This window comes from Penicillium brevicompactum (genome assembly GCF_028827555.1).
Source record: "Penicillium brevicompactum strain IBT 35665 chromosome Unknown utg000006l_segment0_segment0, whole genome shotgun sequence".
NCBI lineage: Eukaryota > Fungi > Ascomycota > Eurotiomycetes > Eurotiales > Aspergillaceae > Penicillium > Penicillium brevicompactum.
In genome coordinates, this window is record NW_026623209.1 from 6,294,915 (window position 1) to 6,310,903 (window position 15,989).

Genomic DNA, 15,989 nt, shown 5'->3' on the forward strand with positions numbered 1-15,989 from the left:
TATACCGCGCTCACACGCGACACTCAAGCGTGGTATGTTCGCCATGTGCGTTTACTAAGTACGGGGGTGCAAAATCAGATTGTCAATCAATCGCACAGGGACCTTGCCCTCTCCCAGGCCACAATCCTCGCCGGGCTTGGACTCTTCGAGTGGTGCCATCTTGAATGCGGTACTCAGAATAGCACCCTTGGCTGGGTCAACAACGTCGACTTCGTCAAGGGTATCAGGATCCGCGAGAGAAATGTAGTCGACTTCGTAGGTTGCCCTCTCCGAGGGCGAAAGCGCTTGTTGCTGTGCAAGCACAGATTGTGCGAGACTCTCGGCAGCCCCGAGAATGTCTTTTCTCGCGGTCTTGCCGGCTGAGTACTGATCCTCAGCGGCCTTGAGCGCCTTGTAGATAGTAAGGCCAACTGTTCGCCTGCGGTCACCCAGGTAGACATTCCGCGAGCTTAGCGCCAGGCCATCGTGCTCTCGTGCCGTCTCGATGATGCGAACTTCACTGCCCACGTGGAAATCCTCCACCATGCGCTTAATAACAACGGTCTGCTGGACGTCCTTCTGGCCAAAGTACACCCGATCGGGAGTTGTGATGTTGAAAAGCTTCATGCAAACAGTCGCCACACCACGGAAGAAAACAGGGCGGGATCCTCCTTCCAATTTAGTGGAGAGGGGGGTTATGGTGACAAATGAGCCATCGCCATTGACTTCTGACGACGGAGGCGATCCTGGATACATGGCCTTCGAGGTGGGTGCGAAGATTGCAGTGATGCGCCCAGCGCTTGCACTGCTTTCCCCCAAACGGGCCAATTCCTCATTCAATTGTTCCAGCTTCTCGACATCGGAGTCCCAGGTGCGAGGATAGCTGGACAGATCCTCTGTCACGCCAAATTGTGTGGGGTTGACGAAGATGCTGACGAAAATATCCGTGTTTTCGCGGGCAGCTTGCCGAATCAAGGAGAGGTGGCCTTCATGAAGAGCGCCCATGGTAGGAACAAAGCCTACGGTTCTGTCTTTTTGCAGCAGTTGACGGCGCAACCCTCTGATTGAGGGAACATCGCGAAAGACTTGGAAGGAAGAGCGAGCAGAAGGGGCGGTCGCATCGGCAAGGAGGGTCGAAGCAGTTGCTGAGAAGGGGTGAGCTCATATAGAGGTACAAGTTCTAGGAGACATACTCGAGAACGACTTGACGCCATTCACCAAACGAGACATGGTGTCGAAGTGGGTTGATGCAGGTCGGAAGATGAAGTGGGATAAAGCTCCGAGACCGTTGACTCCACTAGTACGGGGCGATTTAGCGCCATACTGGAAATATCGCTCGCTTCAAGGCCATCCAGGGGACATTAGAAGCAAGTATGCGTCTTCTGCGAGTTCCGGTGTCAGTAAATTGCGGCGATCTCCATGAGATATATTGATGTACATATAATAGACACCCAAGATGGGTATATCAAATGCTTTCCTCCAAAGGAACAGCCAAAGCACACAGGGCGTCATTATCGCGCACCGTATTCAGCCACGTGACCATCACCTCGGCTCAATCCTGGGGAAAGCCTGTGAATATCCGGGGACGATCTCCCGGTTTGTTGGGAGCTTGGTTCTGAAAATGTGGCTTGGTTGACCTCTCCTCCTCTCTCAAATTACCTCTTGCCCAGCTGCTTCTCACCTCAAAGCGTTCTCATGTTCTGACTGGAACTACACCGTCCCATCGGCTCCCTAACAACATGCCACCTGCGAAACCGGCCCTCGCCGATGACCACTCCGCGCCGGACCTGGAGATCGTCGGCAAGCAATTGACTATCCACCCATCAGGCTTCACCGGAGGACCCGAAACTCAAGATGAAATCACCGAACGCAACCTTGTTCGCCACATGGCCCGCTTTCGCGAAAACCCCTTCGATTTCCTCCGTGAAGTGAGCTTGTACATGTCCGGCACAGGCTGGCGCGCCTACGATGATGCTATTGGTCAACCGATCTTCTACTCTGGCTTTTCTGAGAGAATGAAGAGCTCGATATTGGGTAGCACATTGCTGCAGGACAAGATCAGTGAACTGGCCAAAGGACGACTCACAGTTGAGGAAAAGGAGGGGCTTCTCGCAATCAAGGAAGGCGCCACACTTGAAGATAAGCGGACACGTCGAAGGAATGAGATTGAGGGCAACCTTTTGGAGGTTGTAGACTCTATGATGGACAAAATGATCTGCAAGATGGAGAGCAAACGGTTCATCCGGGGCGCTTATTACATGTGCACTCAGATGTTGACTCGTGCTTACCACCAAGGTAAGCTCTTTTCACTCCTTTATGTTGAGCCACAGCTAACCAGACACAGGCATTCATGTATCCAGTGAAGAAGTATTGCGATTAAGGTCCGTAGCCGAAACAGCTGCGAAGAAGAAGCAGTCAATCGTCTTCTTGCCCTGCCACAAATCGCATGTGGACTACGTATCCCTGCAACTTATTTGTTATCGACTCGGAATCGCACTTCCGGTTGTTGTCGCTGGCGACAATTTGAACATTCCGTTGCTGGGGCCTTTCCTGCAACACGCAGGTGCCATGTGGATTCGACGCAGCTTTGGAAACGACCCGTTGTACCATACTGTAGTACAAGCGTACATTGACACTCTCCTTCAACAAGGCTTCAACTTTGAATGCTTCATTGAGGGTGGTCGTTCCAGAACTGGCAAACTACTCTCTCCCAAGTTCGGAATCCTAAGTTTCATAATGGATAGCTTGCTGTCAGGCCGGGTAGAAGATACTATCATCTGCCCTGTCAGCACACAATACGACAAGGTTATCGAGACTGAGTATGTACCCTGTCGTTATATTGATTTTGCGGACCGACACTGACGATTTTCTAGGTCATATATCAGCGAGCTCCTTGGTCAACCCAAGGCGAAGGAAAATTTGGCCGATCTGCTATCATCTTCCTCGGTTCTTTCACTGAAGCTGGGCCGTGTCGATGTCCGGTTCCATGAGCCATGGAGTCTCAGAGACTTCATCGGCCAGCAACTTACGCGGCTGGATCACCCCAGCGCCGATCTCAATACCAAACTAAGCTATACCGATCGAGGCCGCATCCTTCGAACCTTCGGCTATCGAGTGCTATCGGAAATTAATGATGTTTCTGTCATGATGCCTACCGCCTTGGTTGGAACGGTTCTCCTGACGCTGCGCGGCCGTGGTGTGGGCAAGGGCGAACTTTGCCGACGGCTGGACTGGCTCTGCGAACGTGTGCGAGCTAAAGGTGGACGAGTCGCTCACTTTTATCGCTCGCCCACAGAAATGGTCGTTGATCGCGCGCTTGAAGTTCTCGGTCCTAAACTTGTCGGTGAGATAGCTGGCCTGGTCGAACCGACATACTACGCCGTGGATCGTTTCCAGCTGTCATTCTACCGCAACATGCTCATTCATCTATTCATAACCGAAGCGCTTGTTTCTGTGGCCATGTATACCAAGATCAAACAAGGCGGAGGACCCACTAATCAAAGAATTAGCTACGAAGATCTTAAGAGCCAGGTCTCATTCTTATCTCAGCTGTTCCGTGGAGAATTCATTTTCCCACCCGAGGGCCTTACCAGCAACTTCGACAAAACATTGCGGGATCTGGAAAACGACGACGTGATCAAGATCACTCGAAGCGCATCCTTCACGCTACTTTACGTTGAATTGAGCGAAGCCGAACGACTTTGTGGCCGTGAGAATTACGACTTCTACTGCTTCCTGATTTGGCCTTTCCTAGAAGCCTCCTGGCTAGGGGCTGTGTCTCTCCTCGGATTAACACCGCCTTTGGATGGACCAAGTGAGATCTGGGTTGATTCAAAGAAAGCACAGGACAGCGCTCAAGTTGTAAGTGATTCAATCATGTGCCTGCTCAATGAATAATTCTAACATTCACAGCTGGGCAAAACTCTATATCATCAAGGAGATCTCTCCTACTTCGAAGCTGTCAACAAAGAGACCCTCAAGAACTCTTATCAGAGATTTGAAGAAGAGGGTATCATCCTAGTCGCGAAGAACAAGGAACTGAAAGCCGGTGCATCACTTAGACTTGCCCCTGAATGGGCGCCGCAGCGCGACCCTGGTACTGGGAAGGTCCTCGAGGGCGGCCGGCTGTGGGACTTTACCGAACTGATTGCACAATCACGCCGTGAAGGGTGAGTTTTACACCTCTGACCGCTATTGAATTATTGATGATTGACATCGGACAGGAAAAACCGCCGTGACGGCAAAACCGTTTCTTCGCGTGTTCTCGCCATGTCTGACCATGTTGGACGCCAATTGTTCCAAAATGCCGCCGCTCTAGCCCCCGGCGATGTTTCCTCGCGACAGATGCGTCGCAAGGCCCTTGGCACGGAGGCTAAACTTTAATATCTTGTTTTCTGATACCCGGTCATGCATACTGACCAGGCTAACTGGATCGGATGCATTCTTACTGTGCTTCGCTTGCTGGACCTGACATTTCTTTGTCTTGATTTGCTACGACACAGCTCGCGAGCACTTGGCGTTTTGTATAATTATCGCATTTTGCATTTCAACTTCTGGACATAGCTAACACTTCAAATACATTCGTCCCTTCTACTTCGTCAACAAGGTGTAGAAAGACACAGCAATCAGAAAGTGCGCTGTAATCCTGAAGTTATCAACATTCTCCAAGTGTGACAGACTTAGAACTCGTGCCATCGCCAACCCCGCCAACAGCTTCCACGACGAGCGAATCGCCGTTGCTCAAACCGTCCACTGCGATTCTTGTCTCAAACCCATTTCGCACAACAGTTTTCATGATTGTTGACCCGGAAGAGACCTTCCAGGCCTCTACGTCGGTTGCACCATTCCAACTGGCATAAACAAAAGTTGTTCCGTCGCCATTCACACAGGCCACGGCGTCAGGTCTAGTGGCCGGGTGTCCGACCCATGGGTACCGATATGTACGATAGGTCTGCATCGTGTTGTCGTAGCCAAAGCGCGCACGCATGACAATGGTTCCGTCCTCATCGAACTCCTCGATCTTTGGGGTTGCACCGTGGTTTTGCAAGCTATGTCCATTGCCGAGTGATTGGTAGCTTCCTTGCGACTGTGCAAACACAGGCTCAGCAGCATCCCACATACGACTCTTGAGTGTCACTTTCTTCGATCCTTGCAGTTCTACGTCTAGAACCATGCCCGTTGTGAGTGATGCGTGACCTGTAAACTTGGTGTTGTCGTTGTTGTGAAGGCTGATAGTCACTCGTTCCTCGCTTTGCGATTCGAAACGTGCATCGTGCTGATAGCAAAAGCTCGTGCCAAGGTCTAATTGGAAATCACCGCCGGTCCGTCCCTATTGATCGTTAGACAGGTTATGGGCAATTGGTTTCAATATGTTGCTGAGACTTACGTGGAGGTGCCATGTGACCAAGCCATCTGCATCAATGAAAAAGAGACTGCACATATACCGCGACGAAACCAGGTATGAATCCCCATATCTGTAGACGGCGTTCAAATGAGGATATCCATACGGATCTGATTTATTTCCTCCAAAGCCTTCCAAAGGCGCGCGAGTGTCGGTGATTGCCACCTCGTCGTTATGTTCGTAGGTACTCCAGCGGAAGACGACCTCGTTCGTCTTCAGATCGATCTCGTATACAAGCGCATCCTGAACCCATCCATCCTTGGGTCCACCAACCGCGCTCAGATCGGCCTGTGTGACATTGACAGCAGTCACGAGAATTGTTCCGTTCTCCGTGAGCTGACTCTCGTGGATATCAATGCACGAATCAACGTCCAACGGATCAAAAACAGTTACGAATCCTTCTTTCTTGCAGTCCAACGTCACGCGGTGGATCTCCTCGTACGAACTGTTCAGGATTGTGATCGCTCCGAAACCAAAGCCATCGCCTGCATATCCGGACCAGTAGGCTATAACGGGTTCACCGTCCAACATCTGTGGCTGGAGCGCGGAGTAATTTCCCGGCTCGCCTTGCCATACTAGTTGGCCGTCGTCTGAGTAGATGACTGGGTGCCCAGTCTTTCGGAGTATATCATGAGGTGTGAAGAAGAGGTACCCCGGCTCGGTTTGGCCCATCTTGGTAACGTTCAAGAAGGGTGTTTGGATGGATGAGCTCTTGAAGCTTTGGAGGGGCCAAAGGGCATCATTTGCGGACTGTGCAAGGCCTGAGAAGCCTGCCAGAATGGTGCCCGCGCGGGCCATAGAACATATCATTGACCGAATCATTGTAGCGAAAGAGGTTGACTGGCGCTCTTCTTATTGATTTGGTCCTGATGTGTGTCGAATCCGGCTGAACAAGTCCTGATTTATATTTTTTTGCCAGCATGATTTCCCCCGTTTCTTCACGAAGGTACTTGTCATACCGTGTTTCCCCGCATAGTGATGTTCCTAGATGTCAGTCAAGCAACCATTCTCGGCAAATAAAATACAATCCGCGATCCGATGGGATCTTCCACGCTTGTAGCTTGAACGAGTGAGCTATTCAAATGCGGAAAGCCTCCGGAGACAGCCCCCGCATCGCTTATACATTGACTAAACAGATACCTTCAAGATTTAGCGTCCTCAGAGGTATGATACCGCTGTGTAAACATACATCGCTCAACTGAAGTTCGGCACGTTCCAGCGTGTTCTATAGTCCGGCACATGATTTCATTGCTCTGTATGATCCAGTGCGTAGGTAAAAAAATTCAAGGACTGATCGGTGATATGGCTCAATGACTTCACCAGGACTGAGCGCATGATGCCGCCCATCGGATGTCGGATATCGGAAGCGCTTTTCACCAATCATGGAATAGCTACTGGGGTTTGTCAAGTACAATCTTAGACTTTCTGGCTACAGCAACATGGAAGAGAGTGCGGAACAGGTCTACATAGAACGGAAATAAAGCGGCTGTAGCGAATCAAGGAAACTTTGTTTCTGATTGTGCTAAGTACAAGCTGAAGATCGACAGAGAAGTGTGGGGAAGGGAGGCATTCATTAACTTTGGCTCCATAATCGGCAATCGGATATTCTGGAGACGAATAATACTTGGTCCTGTTGTCGTCGAATACTCCTCTTTAGGGGGAGCTTCAAGTCTATGAAATTAGGGCTGATCTGGGGCTAGGACCCATGGTTCGGCAATAAACGCGGCAGTTCTGCCTCTAGGGCTAGGCTCAATGATGACCTGAAAGTCTGGGTGATTTAGCTCGGAGATTGACCTGAATATTGTCTGCCCAGGCGGCACCGAATTTGTCGGTGTCAGTATACGGTGTGTATTCCTGCTTCAGGGCTGTCTCATGCCCAGGTGGATTCTCAACATCCAATTACTTCCAAGGTTCCACCGTTGGGCAGATGTATATTCGGAATGAGGTCCAGGCCGTGGAACATCCATCCCGAGGTCAAAACGTGCAAATGAAACTGATTGCTATGATCTTCTAACTGGCTGTCGTTGCTGTTTACATATGTATTTCACACAAGGTCATCAAGTATAATAACAAGACAAGAAACATGATCAAGTTCGCTCAAACGTGCTAGGAGATCTCCAAACGAGTGTAGAAGAAATCCAACAATACTCAAGAAGAAGGGGAGAAATCAAAAACACAAACATAAAACATAAACATAAACATAAACATAAACATAGAGGAAAACAAAGGAAATGGCTCAGTCGCTAGTGGAACAACACATTTACCAAAATCAACATAAACATCAATCATGCTTTCGTGAATGGACCCTTGGGTCCAGGACTCGTCGGTGCCGACCGAACTGTCACGACACGAGGTGTTGAAATCTTGAGTGGCGCGATCTTCTCAATTGGCTTATTGGAGAGCTTTGTCGGGGACTTCTGACCATCCAAGCCGTCAGACGACTTCTTCGCAACCTCCTGCAATCTGCCCATAATGGCGGGTGAATCCGAGTACAGCACAATACCCGGCGCATAAATGCAATTGTTCGCTCTCTCTTCTTCCGTTGCAAAGTCCTCATGGGCAGCCTCGCGGATGATACGCGGGAAAGTACGCAGGACCACATGGCGAGTGGGCTCACCATTTGCGACCTTCGCGTCCTTGTTGGCGGCATACTCGGTCCACTCCTCGTTGACAACGGTGTCTGCGTCTGGGGCGGGGAACGTGGCCAAGACAAGTTCGCGCTCGACTCGAGCATGTCGCCATGTCTCTGCGGCTAGCTTGACGATTTTGCGTACGCTTGTTAGGAGAAGGTCTAGGTGCTTGGGGTCGGCGAAGTGTTTGATGTGGTCGATGATCTCGTCAACGATGACTGCGGCTGCCACGTTGATGGATTGTTTGGCGTCTGAAGTTGTGTATGCGGCCTTCAGAGTCTGTTGTCTCCAGAAGGCCTCGCGGCGGACGGATTTCTTGCGGATGTCCATGGATAGCATTTGGAAGAAAGTGTCTGCTTTGTCGTAGCGGCGGCCTAGGGTGAAGAGGAAGGGCTGGAAGACGCGGTAGGTGATTGTTTTTGACACAACGTGCTGGATATAGACGGAGCGAAGCTCACGAGAGGCCGGGGTGTTGTCGAGGAAGGGTGGAAGCTCAGAGGGGATTTTGGAAAGAATATCCTTTGGAGGGTCGATGGGAAGATAGCCGAAGTGCTCTTTGGATAGGTCGTAGATCAAGCGCGAGAGTTCTGTGAAGCTGTCCATGCTGGAGTGAAGAAGTTTATTAGATCGTGTCCATTTATCGTTATCAACATGAGTCTATAAGAGAATGTATGCCCATGCTCGCTGATGCAATTCAATCAAAAAAGCACACATGCAAAATGACTCGCGCAAGACCAAAAGCAAATTCATAGCAGTCATAAAAAGAAAATCATAAAATCCACGGGGTTGAAAAGGCGCACTCACAAGAATTTGTCGCCTTTGGTGTTTCGGAGGTCGGTGGCCTCGCCAAGGCTGAGGAGTGTCTTTCTCAACCTGTCACAGTCCGATCCAAGGTTTTCGATGGTCAACTTCATTCCCTCAACGGCACGCTGAAGGTGTTGCTCCTTGACAATTCCATCTCCTTCCAGTTTCTCCTTCTCTCGCTCGGCGCTGGAGAGCTCGCTGTCTTTCTCTGAGAGTTGCTTCTCTAGGTCACCACGTTCGGTGGTCCAAAGCTGCTGTTTATCATTGAGTGTTGCTTCCAAAGTCGCAATCTTGTCGTCAAGGGCCTTGGCAGCTGCTGCAATCTGGTCATCGTGAGACTGTCGAAGCGCATCTAGCTCGCTTGCATGGCCTGTCTTGGAAAGATCAAACTCCTCGCCATGTTTCTTGTGGGCGTCTTCCAATTCGGTGCGTGCTGTTTCCAGCTCGGCCAGCTTAGTTGCCAATTCCTCGCGGGCTGAGTTGAGTTCGGCAAGTCTAGCTTCCAACTCAGCTTCCAGCTCGGTGATCTTTGAGGCAAGCTCTGCTTTAGCGGTCTCCAACTCGGCGCGTTGGGCTTCGAATGATGTCTGCATCTCTGACTTCTCCTTCTCCCATTCACCTTTGTTGGCTTCATGTTCATCAAGGAGCTCTTTCTCGCGAGCTTGCAGGGCCTCGGTGGCTGCCTTCTCGTCCTCGTTCTTGATCTCTTCGAAGAGTTCGGTAAGCTCTTGCTTCTGCACACCAAGAGCCTTCTCCTGCTCTTCCTTGTGAGTCTCGAGTTCTTTCTCGTGGGCTTCTTGGGCGGCCTTGATGCTGTCGTTCAATTCGTTAATTTGGCCCTCGAGCTCGGCCTTGCTTTGGGTAAGTTCTTCGTTAGATTTCTGGTGGACAGCTATGCCATCTTCAAGATCTTTCTGCTTCTCTTGCAGGTTACCGAGTTCAAGACGAAGCTCATTGACGGTGTTCTTCAATTGCGCAGCATCTGCTGCACTCTCACTCGCCGTCTTCTTCATTTGGGCTTGAAGAGCTTCGATGTAGAACTCCTTGTGCATCAAGGCTTGTTCATGTTGGTTTCCGATCTGCTTCATCTCAGCCTCGCGGTTTGAGAGCTTGCTGTGGGTGTTACGGAAGCCATGAAGCAGACGATTGATGTCTGGGATGGCAGATTGAATTCGGTGAAGAAGCTCAATGTGCTCAGCGTCGGCATCAGGAGGTGAGACAAGTCCGTTCTCGGGAATCGGACCACCCATGGACAAGTTCTGGAGTGCTTGGTAGGATGCGGCATATGCTGGGTCGGGGATGCTGTAGCTCCGGTGCATTTGATGCGCCTCTGGAGAATAGCGAGGAGAGTATGATCCGTAAGGCGGAATGGCTCCGGCAGAGCTCATCACTGGCGAGTTGACTGCAGTTGGAACGCTTGGTGCAGTGGAAGGAGGTGGCGGAGGAGCCATCTGGGCCATTGATGGGATGTGTGGTGGAGGTGTTGCAGTGGGAGACATTGTGGGGGACATCTGGGGATAATGAGACCGCGCAAGTGGGCTGCTAACCTTGGGTACAGGTGAGGCAGTGTAAGGTATCGGTGATGCGTAAGGTGCTGGTGAAGCGTAAGGTGAACCAGCGTAGGGTGCCGGTAGCGTGTATGGAACCGGAGATCCAGCGTACGGTGGAGCCGAGTTGTAGGGTCCGGGAAGACTGTAAGGAACAGGTGATCCGGCGTAAGCTGCCGCTGGGTTGTAAGGAATCGGTGACGTGTAAGGAACTGGCGAACCAGCGTAGGGTGAACCAGATGAGTATGGAACGGGTGACTCTGGAAGCGGCACGGAGTAGGGGTTTGGTGAGCCGTATGCTGAGGCAGCGTACGGTACTGGTGACGCGTATGGATTTGGTGAGCCGTAAGGCAGTGGTGCAGGGTATGGAATGGGCGAGGCGTAAGGGGAATAAGCAGATTGCTCAGGGTTATATAGCTGATTATCTTGAGATGGGCTGGTCATGTAACGTGACTCAGTCAGCGAAGGAGATGGCAATGGCACGCTGGCAGCCACAGGAGAAAATGGGTCTGCAGGGGGCTGATGGTGCCAGATTCCTATCCTGAGAGTGTTCTGGCTGGTTGTCTTGATCCGCGCCTTGCTCTAGGTGGCTGTGGTCGTCCAAGGGTTCCTTGGCCTCAACGTCGGTGGTTGGAGGTTGAACAAGACTTGCTTCGTCCAAAGACTCTTTCGGCTCAATGTCCTCGACTGCAGGAGTGTTGAGGTTTGCTTCGTCCAACGGCTCCTTGGGCTCAATGTCCTCAACTGCAGGAGTGTTAAGGCTTGCTTCGTCCAACGGCTCCTTGGGCTCAATGTCCTCAACTGCAGGAGTGGTAAGGCTTGCTTCGTCCAACAGCTCTTTAGGCTCCGTGTCTTGGACTGGAGGCTGAGTGAGGCTTGGCTCTTCCAGTGGTACAGCTTCGTCGACAGGACTGGTGGCTTTCTCCTCGGTAGTCTCCTCGGTCACGGGTGGTTGAGGCTCTGTGGTAGAGTCTAGTGGGGTTTGAGGCTGGGCTTCCTCCTGGGAAGTCTCGTGTGATGATTCGGGTACAGGCGATGCCGGCTTCTCAATCACAGGCGATGATGGCTCCACGACAGGTTCGGGAATGTCTTGGGGTGCCGTTGCGTCAAGAGGCTCGTCAGTCGTCAAAGGCAACGGTGATGCAGGCTTTTCAATGGTTGGTAACTCTTGATTCTCGGCAGTGCCCGAGACGTCTTGTGGTGTAGTTTCGTCGTCAAACACCTCATAGGCTGACACAGGCAATGGGGATGCAGGCTTCTCAATCACAGGCGATGCTGGATTTGTAGCAGGGATGGCAATGTCCTGAGGGGCAGTGTCGTCGTCGAATACCTCATAGGCTGACACGGGCAGTGGAGATGCAGGCTTGTCAGCTGCAGGTGCTTCTTGATTTTCGGCAGCACCCGGGATGTCTTGGGGTGCAGCGTTGTCGTCAGTGACCTCGTAGGCCGATACAGGCAGAGGTGTTGACGCGTCGACAGGTGTGTCAGTAGAAGGTTGGTCTTTGCCCTCAGAGTCCTGCGCCAGAAGTTCAGGGCTGCCAGGTGCAGGAGTTTCGGTGGTTGTTTGGTCTGCATTCTCTGGAGTCTTGCCCTTCTTAACCTCTTGCTTGTTGGCGGCCTTGCCCTTGGCTTTGGACTTCGCCTTCTTACCCGCGGCCATAGCGGTAGGATGATGCGTGCCCAAGATTCCTTGATTCTATGAGACGTGTTACCAATAAGATCAAAGGGCTAAATTGAGCATGAGTAATAGTTCGATCAGATGTTTCGTGGGGATATAACTGCACTGTACATTTGTGAGCCCTGGTAATGCCTCAAAGATATAGCCCAAAATCCGACTATAGTTGGGAGGAATTAAGATCCCAAAATAGCGAGAGGTGTGAGCCAACTGGCTTTGAGCGTTTGGGCCGTAGACTTGAGGTCCTATGAACTAATTGTGAGCGCAAGTGATGGAGATCCACGACCGTAGCGCCAGCAAGAGGACACTTCGGGTAAGTCCAAATCTCAATACACGAGAGATTTAATGCACAAAGAAGACGGAGAGGAGAAAAGGAGAAAAAGCAAAACCCGAAAGAGAAAAAATTTATGTAGAGGGCAAAAAACAGCTATCTCCCAACGTTGTCGGGGGGCACAAACGGCGGACCGAACCTTAGTGTTGATACCCATCTACCCCCAATGTGCGAGAGGGCCGAGGAAAAAAATAAAACCGGGGGCGTGGAATCTCAGGGCGCGAATATCAGGGCTTGCAAGATGATCCTAGCCCGCCTCGATTCCATTCTGGACCGAAGCGAGGCCAGTTGCAGGGCGCCATGGCATTGGGCATCAAACTGTGGGTTTGGGCTAGAGTTCCCCGAGTGGGACCGACACCGCAAAGTTGACTTGTTCAATTCAAAGACAATGATTTGCATGAACCGAGTCTACAGGGTAATGTAATGCATCCAATGGAGGCTGGATGTCGCCTGATGCGGGAGACGAAAAAGGGATATACACTTGTTGACGTGAGGAGTTGCAATAGTGAGGCTATGGACAACACAGAAGCCCGATAAATGAGTATCCAATGACCCAGGTACTTTTGTATTGGACATAATATTATTGTTGGACTGCAATACCAATTGTAGTCCATTCTGTAATCCTAAATTTATCGTTTTTCCTATACTCCGTAGCTTGTATTCCCTTCGAGAACGATGTGAGAGTATGGCTCCTCTTCCAAAGCCGAAGTTACGGTGAAGGGCCCAAGATCGAGTCATACGAAACAACATAGGCAACACAGTTACTATCTTTGAGATGTACACTAAACTAGACACACAAAGAAAATAGTAACCTTAGAATGCATGGAAGGGAGAAATAACATTCATTGTAAGAGTACATCATAGCATAGAAATAGAACTAAGTCCAAGTATAGTCAACATATTCTACGGACAACGCTAATCCCAATATGGATGTCACGTGCCATCGACTTTGCTTCCCACCTCGCCCTATCAACGATCTCCAAAGGGTCATCGATCACCACCAATTGCTTCCCACACAATGTTTGCCGCCAGACGATCTGCTCCCTCGACGCGGCAATTGCTGCGCACCCAGCGCCGCTGGGGTTCTCACGCCGCCCACGAGCCCGTGAGCGAAGGCTTCGGCGTAAGCTCTCCCCCACCGCGACCGGGTCCGGACAAAGCCCTGGCCTGCGACCACTAACTAACGATTGCTTCACTCAACAGCGCAGTTTGTACGTCACCGTTGGTGCCATTGCCGGTGCCTACGCCCTCTTCCGCATCAGCAAGTCCAACCAGGACTCCGACTCCCCGTCCTTCATCTCCGGCCTCATCAGCAAGTGGACTCCTTCCCAGGAGACCTTCGAGCAGCGCAATGCCATTCACACTACTCTGATGGAGAAGGCTGCCGAAGACCGCCACTTGCTCGGCAGTCAGGGCCCCCGCGAGGCCTTCGAGCTCATGCAGCCTGAGTATGTGCTTACTACTCCGCGCCCTTCCTTACGGCCATGCTAACATCGGTTTCTTGCAGTATGATGAACACCGGCTCCCCCTACAACGTCTCTCCCGGTTCCCAGGCCGATCTGAGCGCCGTCGTCGCTCACTACCAGCGCAAGAACCAGGAGATCGAGGAAGCCCGGGTCGAGCGCATGAAGGATGGCAAGGCCTCTCTCTACGATTAGATAGGAGTTTTATTTTGTTCTTTCATTTGGCCGGCTGTCTAAATAAGACATGTGTGGAGGAAAAATCATGTACATATACGTTGGGACTTGACGTTCAATCCAGCACCTGATAATTGGATTTTCATTTGTTCAAAGCAAACTTCATTATCTACGTTGGACTTCTGAAGAAGGTGTCTCGTGGGATTTCATGCTGGGTATTCATTTCATTTCGTTCAAGATTCAGACTCAAGATTGGGTCGTGGGAACAACTTCCAGTACGACTCTGCCCACGCCCTCAGACTGGACGTTCAGTTTCTCCTGCACATTCAACTCTCCAGCACATACATTGTTCAATACAGAAAGGAACTCATCGACGCCACCACCGACTCCGAAGTAGACCTTCTTAGCCGCGATAAGAGCGCGGCTTTTGGTTGACTCGGTGTTGGACCGACGGAGCAGTGCCAAAAGAGTTTCGGAGAAGGCTGTCAGCGAAGCTGGCGAGTAGATGGTCTCGCTAGCAAGAACCAAGGTCTTGCGAGAAGATCCTTCACTGGACGAAAAGACCAAGTCAACAAACTCCGGTGACCAAGCGCCGGAGACGAAGTCCACGGTAATTCCGCGCTGGGCAATATCAGTCTTGAATTCCTCCACTAGCTCAGGCGTGATGTCCAGCTCTTCTTCTTCCTGTCCTGGTGCAGTTGAGGTGGCCGAGACTGCCGTTTGAGAACGACTGTTGTGCCATGTGAGAAGAAGATTGGGCAACGTGACGAGACGGAGCACGTCAGAGTTGTAGTCCGCAAAAGTCAAATGAGTCTTTTTCTGACCCTGGCCAGCTTCGACCTGAAGGAGGCGGGCAAAGAAGGTCAATGTTGGAACTGCTGTTCCTGCGCCAAGCTGTCGATCTATGTAAGTGTTTTGTAACATGGTGATTAGACAGGTGACGAACCTCGATTATGTGAACATCTGCCGGTCTATCAGAGGACTCGTTCAAGATATTTTCATTCAGGGATAATTTGGCGAGGTCCAGAGCACATTCCCAGGTCTTGAACCCGCCCTCGTAGAAATTGGGCTTGATGTCACCTTTCTCGATACCGGCAATGAGCTCTTCGTTATCATGGCCAGCGCTATCTTCAGCCATGAGTTGAGTCCGTATGTCAAAAATCTCTCGGCGGCCCACGGCCAGTGCATCGCTGATAGCGAGCTTATTAAATGAAATTTGAGAAGGGAGAATTGAAAGCTGATCGATTAGTTAGCAAATGTAAATAGAAAACCGTCGTGCATGCTCTGTGATATCACGACATGCCATAGTCCCAATGTGATATATTGCAAACTAAGCAGAGGCCGAATTGTATCCCAGGAGAACGCGCCATTCATGAGTGTGGCTCATTTCAATTGAACACTAACCCATTCATTCATATCATGTTTATTCGCCTTCACCAGCTCAGGAAGGGAATTTGCAACAGCTTGCTGGGAGGGCATATCGGAGAAATCATTGTTGATCTCCGAGTCATCGATGTCGATGTCGTCACCTGCAAAACCGAAGCTGAAGGCCATATTTGTGAGACAAGGGGGTTCGTTTGTTCTCCGAGACACTTAGTTCCGTGCAGGTGGGCTGTTTGAGTAGATGGCGCGGATGAAATTTTGCCAAGGCTTGGAATTGGCGAGGCAATCGCACCGAGAGACCCAACTCGACGGGCAATAACTTTCAGAAAATCACAACCACCTAAGTAGACGGGACTCGTATTTTACCAGAATGCTTCAACAATAGCCCTGAAGGTAATCTAATATCCATATAAAAAATCGTAGTGGGACGGACATCCGTGGATATCCTTACTAACATTTGTCGCCTGAGGGATTGGGCGTAAATCGTATAGCTACTCCATGGATGTTTTAGCCACTGATGGAAGTATAAAAATCCCGAGGTCCTGTCGTTGTTCTAATTCCATAGTTGACGAGATCACCTGGACAGATATCTGAGAGTGATC

At 50.8% G+C, this 15,989-nt stretch overlaps 6 protein-coding genes across 6 annotated transcripts; 2 read left to right on the forward strand and 4 right to left on the reverse strand.

Annotated features, from left to right (window-relative positions):
* Positions 1–54: 54 nt before the first annotated feature.
* On the reverse strand, positions 55–1,209 carry N7506_010606 (pantoate--beta-alanine ligase PAN6; the record flags this gene model as incomplete). The annotated part of the gene is made up of 2 exons (XM_056959899.1): positions 55–1,124; positions 1,173–1,209. The coding sequence occupies 2 exons, from the start codon at positions 1,207–1,209 to the stop codon at positions 55–57; spliced, it is 1,107 nt and encodes a 368-aa protein (XP_056809289.1).
* Positions 1,210–1,718: 509 nt separating this feature from the next.
* Positions 1,719–4,362, forward strand: N7506_010607 (lysophospholipid acyltransferase family protein; the record flags this gene model as incomplete). Its single annotated transcript, XM_056959900.1, has 5 exons — positions 1,719–2,274; positions 2,324–2,798; positions 2,853–3,840; positions 3,892–4,148; positions 4,203–4,362. The coding sequence occupies 5 exons, from the start codon at positions 1,719–1,721 to the stop codon at positions 4,360–4,362; spliced, it is 2,436 nt and encodes an 811-aa protein (XP_056809290.1).
* A 271-nt stretch (positions 4,363–4,633) lies between these two features.
* Positions 4,634–6,190, reverse strand: N7506_010608 (arylsulfotransferase family protein; the record flags this gene model as incomplete). Its single annotated transcript, XM_056959901.1, has 2 exons — positions 4,634–5,308; positions 5,366–6,190. The coding sequence occupies 2 exons, from the start codon at positions 6,188–6,190 to the stop codon at positions 4,634–4,636; spliced, it is 1,500 nt and encodes a 499-aa protein (XP_056809291.1).
* Positions 6,191–7,665: 1,475 nt separating this feature from the next.
* N7506_010609 (uncharacterized protein) lies at positions 7,666–12,021 on the reverse strand (the record flags this gene model as incomplete). The annotated part of the gene is made up of 3 exons (XM_056959902.1): positions 7,666–8,614; positions 8,815–10,943; positions 10,984–12,021. The coding sequence occupies 3 exons, from the start codon at positions 12,019–12,021 to the stop codon at positions 7,666–7,668; spliced, it is 4,116 nt and encodes a 1,371-aa protein (XP_056809292.1).
* Positions 12,022–13,385: 1,364 nt separating this feature from the next.
* Positions 13,386–14,025, forward strand: N7506_010610 (putative NADH-ubiquinone oxidoreductase 178 kDa subunit; the record flags this gene model as incomplete). The annotated part of the gene is made up of 3 exons (XM_056959903.1): positions 13,386–13,490; positions 13,571–13,815; positions 13,875–14,025. The coding sequence occupies 3 exons, from the start codon at positions 13,386–13,388 to the stop codon at positions 14,023–14,025; spliced, it is 501 nt and encodes a 166-aa protein (XP_056809293.1).
* A 225-nt stretch (positions 14,026–14,250) lies between these two features.
* Positions 14,251–15,558, reverse strand: N7506_010611 (protein-histidine N-methyltransferase; the record flags this gene model as incomplete). Its single annotated transcript, XM_056959904.1, has 3 exons — positions 14,251–14,898; positions 14,951–15,241; positions 15,409–15,558. 3 exons carry the CDS (start codon positions 15,556–15,558, stop codon positions 14,251–14,253), a joined length of 1,089 nt encoding a protein of 362 aa, XP_056809294.1.
* Between the last annotated feature and the right edge of the window lie 431 nt (positions 15,559–15,989).